The sequence below is a fragment of the Miniopterus schreibersii genome (assembly GCF_964146895.1).
Source record: "Miniopterus schreibersii genome assembly, chromosome: 19".
NCBI lineage: Eukaryota > Metazoa > Chordata > Mammalia > Chiroptera > Miniopteridae > Miniopterus > Miniopterus schreibersii.
This window is the reverse complement of record NC_138119.1, coordinates 10,867,610-10,876,885: the sequence shown is the minus strand read 5'-3', so window position 1 is coordinate 10,876,885 and position 9,276 is coordinate 10,867,610. Positions and strand designations below refer to the sequence as shown.

The 9,276-nt window shown below is 49.4% G+C and overlaps 1 protein-coding gene across 1 annotated transcript; it reads left to right on the top strand.

Moving 5' to 3' along the window:
- Window positions 1–7,479: 7,479 nt before the first annotated feature.
- On the top strand, window positions 7,480–7,779 carry LOC308549570 (late cornified envelope protein 3D-like; the record flags this gene model as incomplete). The annotated part of the gene is made up of 1 exon (XM_081122350.1): window positions 7,480–7,779. The coding sequence occupies one exon, from the start codon at window positions 7,480–7,482 to the stop codon at window positions 7,777–7,779; it is 300 nt and encodes a 99-aa protein (XP_080978476.1).
- Between the last annotated feature and the right edge of the window lie 1,497 nt (window positions 7,780–9,276).

The window sequence follows — 9,276 nt, the reverse complement described above, 5'->3', positions numbered from 1 at the left end:
GAGGCCTGGCAAGAGGGAAGCAGGAAACCTTGATGACTGCTCCCAGGTGTGCCGGGGACCTGCCATTTCTCCTTTCGCTCTTTCGGCTCAGATGCTTTAACTTCATCCCTGCCCTTTGCCTTTTGCTGGGCCCTGAGGATGTCAAGATGGATGCATATGACACATTTCCTGACCTTGGGCATTTCAAGTTTGACTGCACACACACCAGAGAAGTAAACATTTATGCTGGTTACCACGTGGTCTGTCCTGGATACCTCCGTCTCTGGGCTATTAGTTTCCTATTGCTCGGCATAGGCCAAGGGTCATGACTTGTTCAGGTAAAATCAGCTCCTGATCTCTGGGGATGGTGGTGATCTGAGACCACTGGACCATGGGAATGAGACGTGGTGGGAAATGGATGGAAGATGGGATCCAGGCCCTGTCTGGGGCAGGTGGGGCCCCTAGCAGAGCTGAAGCTAACATAGGATTATATAAATGACAAGACAAAATACCAGAATTGCCTACAATACTTGAGATCACAAGACTCATGTTTAGTATAAAATATCCAGTTCTTTTCATATTTAGTTTTCTGTGGCATGTATGGTATTGATTACAAAAATGATCTATGAGTGTGAAATACTTAAGAATATTAGTGGGAGTCATGAAGATGATTTTGATGTGTAGCCAACAGTGAGCTCGATGGTGGTGGTGATGTTGTGTGCACCGCTTCTAATAGAATAGGTCTGATCATTTTTAAGGTTTGTGTATGACGGTATTTAATAAAATCTGAACCCTATTTTCTCATTGGATTTTATTATAGTACTAGAGATGAATTTCGCTTTGACTTCATCTCTACTATCACAATGAGTGCATTTTGCTATTTTTTCCAAAAGGTTACATTCAGAACTGCAACAAACATTAATCATTTATATTTCAATTAAAGGGTAATTTTTAATGAAATATTTTAATGAAAATATATGTTATTCTTTTCTGTACTTTGTAGTTTATTGCTGGTAGACACAAAATTCCTTTTACACATTTGTACTTTACAGCTTGCCCACTGCAAAGCAGAGGGAGTCCATGATTTATTTTGAAATACCTGTGGGAGATGGACTGCACTGGGTCACAAGAAATGGTGGCTTAGGATGGGGAAAGGGGAAGGGTTAGATTGGCACTGACCCTCCCCTCTGATATTCCTCTGTCTCCAGAGGGACTCTCTTGCTGAGGGGACATCTGTAGGCGTACCCCGACCTATGCTCGAGTGTCCACTTCCTTCCCAGTGTTGGGGACCCCAGCAGTTGATACTGTACTGGCAGGGATTACTCATGGAGGGTGGAGCGGGTGCTGCTTTCTCATATCAGGCTGGGTGATGGAGCTGAAGAGGAACATGAGTGTTGAAAAGCACATGGCTCTTTCCCCCTGTTTCATTGCAATGGAGGCTAAGAAGGAGCCAGACGGGAAGGGGGGTCATTCTAATAAACGTGTGCTCTTGGGGACCTCTGGGCCTCCTAATGTGTTCACCCTGGTCCCTGTCATGACTCTGGATTGAGACACTGCCTCTGTCTTTCCCTCATAGGCCCAACATTTGCCTGGAGCCCCCTCTGCTTCCTGACTGCCACCACCAGCCACCCCTCCCCCCTGAAATTCCTTCTCTTTTAAGTCACTCATTCCTATGTTCCTTCATTTAATACATTTCTATTGAACATCATCAATAGTCCCCATCCAAAGACCACTCGCAACACGCCTGTGGTAGAATAAAGTTGTATTGATCGGCTTGTTGAAATGAGGGACAGTACACCGTGGGGAACCATTAAGGGGTGCTTGTCATAGGCTTTGGGCTTGTGTTAGGTGGTTTTGGTGAAAGTTCAAGGAAGTGAAGTTTTGCTCTGGATTAGGTGCTTTCAGAAAGGGGGGGCATTTCTGTGATTAGGTATCAATAATTTTTAGCTAGAAAGCAGGATTAGTGGGGTAAGACTAAAGCTGCAATTGATAAAGAAGTGGCAGTGCCTCATATTCGCTGAGAAAATGGGGATGTTTGGTCATTTTTGTGGTTTGGACAATGCTCTTGTTTCGGTGCTCAGAGTGGTCCCATTTTTGTCTTGCTCCCTCCTGGTCACAAGTCAGCTTGTCTGATGTTGTGTTTTGGAGAACTTGCTGATATTCAATCAGAGAAGATTGGCGGAGCTACTAGCACCACCCCTGCTTGTTGCCAACAATCTGGGGCTGTTTTCCCTTTGCTTGGCAATGATTATGGGCCAGGCCCCATGGTCAGCAGTGGGAACAGAGCAATGAAAAGGAGAGGTATGGAAACTTTCTTCAGTCTAACAGAGCAAACAAACATGGAAGAATTTGTTACACCTGAGATACATGGCCCCCAAATAGAATTCAAGTGCCATGGGGCATGTGAAAAAAAATGCCGGAGTTTAGACTTTGCTGCAAAAATGAATATTTCCCCATACCTTGTGAGTATCAGAAGCTAGCCTTATCCTTACAGTAGCAAGGATGGAAGCCATTTTTTCACCATGGGTTGCAACCCTAAGTGGCTGTGGTGGGAGTGGGGGTGAAAGACAGCGGTGTGGGGTGGGACAGTGGAGGAGAGAAGAGGGAGTAGTAATTGAAAAAGTAACACATACACACTTTGGGATAGTTTCAAAGGATCAAAACGTCCTAGTCAATGGCTGTCAGTGGCCGCTTTTCCCTGCCTTTCCGGAAACATCAGTGGATGTCTCTCAGGCTTTGCCCAAGTCCCATCCCTGATGCCTGTCTTGGAAGGTTCCACACAAGACCTGCAGATGGAGCTCGTTAATCTCACCCCCACCTTAATGAGTTGCTCCTGTCTCTCACCCCTCCTCTTCCCCATGAAATCAGGTGCTCTGCAGGTCCCACACGCAGGGCAGCCATCCTGTGATGACAGAGGATCACAGTATCATCATGGCCTGGTCACTTCTCCCAGAGCATGAAGGCAACTCCCCAAGAGTCACAATGTCAGGAGTCCCATCCCAAGGAGCAATGGCTTCGTAGGTTCCTGAGACATCAAGGAAATACAGAGACTGGTCTGGCTGGATGAATCTTGGGGGAATTTCATGACGTCATCATTATGATCAGTATTATAGGAGTGGGCAGCGCAGGATCTCAGGTTTCGTTCCTTGGAGTACATTTTGGACATTCCATATCAGAGGTCAAAAAGCACAAAATCCTCCCTTTGCTTATAACCTCACAGCTCCTGTCAGCTTGGGCTCCTCCCTCCCCCATGACGATTGCATTCTAGGGCAATCAGCTGAGTCATTCTTAAGGAAAATGGGAAGAGGTAGTCAGAAGGTGCCACGTACCTAAGGACCTCATGTAGATGCCAGTTAACCTCTCATAGCTGAAGCGAGGCACTCCCAGAGCTGAGGCCCAGCAGGAAGAGACTGCAGGTGGGCCCAGAGCAGGATATTTGAGTGGCACTTGGGGGGACACTTGGGAGGGTCTTGATGCTACTCTTAGTTTTGCTTCTAGAACATCTTGGGGAAGTTTAGTGACTCTAGAGGAAGCAAAAAGGCAAATAATTGCATGTGATTGTATCAACTTTTAAAAAAAAAGTGACTCCGTGGTTCTTTCAGAGCTTGTGGCTCTGAACCCACAGCATAGGGAAAATCCTTGAGCGAAGAGGAGTAGGGAAAGAGAAAGTAATGAGTTGAGGGATTCTGATTCCAGTGAGAACTGAGAAAATCTTGGAGCTCTTTTCTTATTTTGGTTCACAGACAGGAAATGGGTGGTGGGATCGGAAGGGGGTAAAGGTGAGTCTTATTTAGAGGGCAGCTTGTTACACTCTCCAGTCCCAGGCCCTTTGCATCTCCATGGAAGGTGTCAAGAGTTTTGAGGAAAGAAGGAACCTAAGAACTCCCAAGATGGTCCAAATATCTGTACCTCAGTGCTCCTGTAGGAGCCTCTCTTGATTTTCATTCATTTATTCACAAAAATCATTTATCCTTTCAAACCATTTATACCCAGATAGTACATGTTGTGCTGGGCAAAGGAGATTCAAGAATGAAGATGCTACTCCATTCTTAGGCTGACAGGCAAGTAATGCAATAAGCATGAGCCAGCTGAGGGTGTCGTAATACACATGTGTGGGGGGAGTCCTCATGCCTGAAGTCAGAGTTTTGGGGCGTCAGTGCCCTGTTGCCCTTCAGTGACTCTGAGTGAATGACGCATTAGATGTTGTCACCTGCAATCACTTGGGATGGTCGATGATTGAACAGAGATGTGGAGCCTGTCATCTGTCCAAGCACAGAAAACCCAGGCAGGGCAAGTAAGAGGAGCTTGTGGAACCCAAAAGGCATCTGGGCATCCACCAGGAGGAAGAGATTATGCTGGTGTGGAGGGGAGGAGAGGGTGAGGGGAAGCACTGGAGGCTTCTAAGACCTTGGTGGCAAAATAAGACACTCATTAAGGGCATTTACTTTGGAGACAGAAACTGTGGGGTTTGGATCCCTTCCATCTTCTCTTGATAGCTGTATTAAGGCAGAGGGGTCTGAAGAAAGAAAAGCTATTCATATAGAGGCACAATGGGCCAGACTATCACAGGTAAAACTAGAGCTGGAATAAGAAATCTACGAAGGCTGTGGTGCCAAACCTTGCAAACTAACAAACATTTAAGGACCATTGTGTCTGTATCTTAGAGGCTGTAGTACTGATTCTAAAAGAGCCAGGAGCAGTAACTCAGAGCAGAGAGCATTCATGTCGGCTGGGTGGCTAAGAGAGCTGAGCCCTAAGGTGAGTGATAATTGGCAGGTGTGATGATAGAGTCTGATAGCACCTGACCTAACGCGGGCCAAGGCTGTGGAAAGTGCTGTTACATAAGCTGCGAGGCATTTTCTCATTGCATTTATTGTAACAATAGATCTATACGTCCCCTGAATCATGATATGTTAAAATTTCCTAAGGCCCTGGCTGGTGTGGCTCAGTTGGTTGGGAATCGGTCCATAAACTGAAAGGGCTGCCGGTTCGGTTGATTCCCAGTCAGGGCACTTGCCCGGGTTGCGGGCTCCATCTCTTTGGTCTCCTATAAGGGTGTCGCTAAGAGCTTTGGATGGGGAATATTCATGATGTTCAATAGAAAAGTATTAAATGAAGGAACATAGGAATGAGTGACTTAAAAGAGAAGGAATTTCAGGGGGGAGGGGTGGCTGGTGGTGGCAGTCAGGAAGCAGAGGGGGCTCCAGGCAAATGTTGGGCCTATGAGGGAAAGACAGAGGCAGAGTCCAGAGTCATGACAGGGACCAGGGTGAACACATTAGAAGGTCCAGAGGTCCCCAAGAGCACACGTTTATTAGAATGACCCCCCTTCCCATCTGGCTCCCTCTTAGCCTCCATTGCAATGAAACAGGGGGAAAGAGCCATGTGCTTTTCAACACTCATGTTCCTCTTCAGCTCCATCACCCAGCCTGATATGAGAAAGCAGCACCCGCTCCACCCTCCATGAGTAATCCCTGCCAGTACAGTATCAACTTCTGGGGTCCCCAACACTGGGAAGGAAGTGGACACTCAAGCATAGGTCGGGGTAAGCCTACAGATATCCCCTCAGCAAGAGAGTCCTTCTGGAGACAGACGAATATCAGAGGGGAGGGTCAGTGCCAATCTAACCCTTCCCCTTTCCCCATCCCAAGCCACCATTTCTTGTGACCCAGTGCAGTCCATCACCTACAGGTATTTCAGAATAAATCATGGACTCCCTCTGCTTCACAGTGGGCAAGTTGTAAAGTACAAATGTGTAAAAGGAATTTTGTGTCTACCAGCAATAAACCACAAAGTACAGAAAAGAATAACATATATTTTCATTAAAATATTTCATTAAAAATTACCCTTTAATTGAAATATAAATGATTAATGTTTGTTGCAGTTCTGAATGTAACCTTTTGGAAAAAATAGCAAAATGCACTCATTGTGATAGTAGAGATGAAGTCAAAGCAAAATTCATCTCTAGTACTATAATAAAATCCAATGAGAAAATAGGGTTCAGATTTTATTAAATACCGTCATACACGAACCTTAGAAACGATCAGATCTGTTCTATTAGAAGCGGTGCACACAACATCACCACCACCATCGAGCTCACTGTTGGCTACACATCAAAATCATCTTCATGACTCCCAATAATATTCTTAAGTATTTCACACTCATAGATCATTTTTGTAATCAATACCAAACATGCCACAGGAAACGAAATATGAAAAGAACTGGATATTTTATACTAAACATGAGTCTTGTGATCTCAAGTATTGTAGGCAATTCTGGTATTTTGTCTTGTCATTTATATAATCCTACTTTAGCTTCAGCTCTGCTAGGGGCCCCACCTGCCCCAGACAGGGCCTGGATCCCATCTTCCATCCATTTCCCACCACGTCTCATTCCCATGGTCCAGTGGTCTCAGATCACCACCATCCCCAGAGATCAGGAGCTGATTTTACCTGAACAAGTCATGACCCTTGGCCTATGCCGAGCAATAGGAAACTAATAGCCCAGAGACGGAGGTATCCAGGACAGACCACGTGGTAACCAGCATAAATGTTTACTTCTCTGGTGTGTGTGCAGTCAAACTTGAAATGCCCAAGGTCAGGAAATGTGTCATATGCATCCATCTTGACATCCTCAGGGCCCAGCAAAAGGCAAAGGGCAGGGATGAAGTTAAAGCATCTGAGCCGAAAGAGCGAAAGGAGAAATGGCAGGTCCCCGGCACACCTGGGAGCAGTCATCAAGGTTTCCTGCTTCCCTCTTGCCAGGCCTCTTGGCATGTGTGCAGGAAGAAGCTGGAGACCGGGGATGGGAGTGTGACACTGTCACCTCCCCCTGCTTGTGAAAGCAGCAGCATGCTCGGGCCCTGTGTCACGAGCCCAGCACAGGATAAAAGGGCTCCTGCCCTGGGCTCCCCATCCACAGCCACCCAGCAACGGCTTCTCCTGCCTCCTCCGCATCAGGTGAGTGTCTGGGAGGGGACAGGCCTCCGGAGGGAGAGCAGGGAAGACGGCCCGGGCCTTAGGGGGGAGAGGGAAGCAGCGGTGTCTGGTGGGGAGGCAGCAGGAAGGGGACCTTGGAGGGCAGCAGGGGATAGAGCAGGGACCTGAGCAGGGAAGCTGTGTGGCATGCGGCCGGGCCTGTGACCTGCCGGGGCCCTGCTGTCAGCGTCCCCTCCCCTCTTCATCCTGAAAGATGCCCACTTGCCACAGGCATTCTCCAGGAGGTGTTGCTGGGGTACATTTGCTCCATGTTCCTGTGGGGACAGACAGATGTGGAGGCCATGGGAGGAGATCAGAATTATTTTTGGAAGGAGGCCAAGTGAGGGACATGTCTTCTCTGGTCATTTTGACTTGATATCGTTTCTTTCTCCCCTGACATCATGGCTCAGGAGGCGGCTGGTGGGAGGAGCAGGGGCTTCCTGACATTCACGGGGGTTCGCTGGCCTGGAGCCTGGCACTGACCTTTCCCTTTAATCACGCAGCTCACTCACCTCCTGCCGAGATGTCCTGCCAGCAGAACCAGCAGCAGTGCCAGCCCCCTCCCAAGTGCACCCCCAAGTGCCCCTCCCCCAAGTGCCCCCCGAAGAGCCCGGCACAGTGTTTGCCCCCAGCCTCTGGCTGTGCTATTAGCTCTGGGGGCGGCTGTGGCCCCAGCTCCGAGGGAGGCTGCTGCCTGAGCCACCACAGGCACCACCGCAGGTCCCACGGGTGCAGGCGCCAGAGGTCCAACTCCTGTGACAGGGGCAGTGGTCAGAGCTCCGGGGGCTCTGGCTGTGGTCATGGCTCTGGGGGCTGCTGCTGACCTGGCCTCTGATGCTGAGACCAGTGATTTCAGAGGAAACCAAGTTCCGGGGACCAGCCTCTGCCGAGCGAGTTCCCCCTCCGTTCCTGCATCTCTGTGACCTTGGCCCGAGCTGAGATGCTTCTGGAGAGCTCTGAGTGTCCTCGGTGGCTCTTTCCATCCTCTGTCCAGGGCCCGCAGAGCGCCCGCCTCTAGCTCTGCCAGACCTGCAACATCACCCCCTCAGTTATCATCGCCCTTGTCTGGCCCTGTGCAAAATAAAGTTTTTGTTTCCTCAGCACCACTGGCTCTTTGCCTTTTTCCAACCCAGGTTGCTCTGGGGTCTGTCGCCCCCTCTGTATCTCAGGCCACCACCAGCTTGGGGAAGAGACAGATCCTGACTCTAGACCAGAAGAAACAGCAGTTCCCTTTCCTCCGAAAGGGCTGTGGGACACTTTAGGGTGGGACAGGAGGAGGAAGGGTACTGGTTTCAACCCCGCCGAGGAAAGGAGGGGATCCCATAACAGGGTGTGGGGAACGGTCTGACTGAACCCCAGACTCTGCTGGGGGCGACTTCACCATCAGAGCGCAGGGGGTGGGTGTGCCAGGATCCCCAACGAAGGACGGGATCGGGAGCAAGGAGTCGGAAGCTGCTGGAGAAGTTGCTGAGAGACAGGGAGGGAGGAAAGGCCTCGGGATGATTAACTCGGCGTCTCAGTCGGCAGCTGGGGGCAGTGACAAGGCGGGAACTGAAGAGGCTGTAGATGCGGGAGAACCGGGGCCGTGAGGAAGTGTCTGGTGTGAGAAACTTGGAAAGAAGAGAAAAGTGGATCTGAGAAATGGTGCTGGTTTTAAAACCAAAAATAATCATAATATCAAATATTCCCTAAGCACTTATATGAGCCAGGCATGATTCCAAGTGTTGGCACAAGGTTCTTCAGTTAATCCCCCCAACAGCCCTCCCTCCCTCCCCCCTCCCTCCCCCTCCCTCCCCCCCCTCCCCCCCTCCCTCCTTCCCTCCCTCCCTCCCCTCAGTTTTTCCAGCAGGATGTTTTGCACACACCATGCATTCTGTTGTACACAAGAGAGTGGGAACTGAGTAAGTTTTGGTCCCTGTTCTTGAGTAGCTCACAGTACAGTGGGACCAACGTGCAAGTAATAAAATAAACATGATCAGTGCTGTAACATGCGTGTGTGGTGTCCACAGGCCCCTGGGCAGAGCCTTTGGGCATCAGTCCCTTTTTGCCCACAGTAACTCTGAGGGGGGGGCGCATCCAGATGTTGTCACCTGCTATCATTTAGGAGTTTTAGGTGGGATGAAGTCCTGAGTCTGTCAAAACCGTGCTTGGACTAGTGGTGGGAGAGGAGGTGAGATTCTTGGTCTGCTGCGGCCAGCCAGCCCTGATGGCAATGCCAAGAGGAGCTCATAGAACCTGGGGGTCCTCTCCAGGAGGGAGAGGTAACGGTGGTGCTAAGGGGGATGGGGCTGAGGGGACACTGAGGGGTCTAAGACAGCCT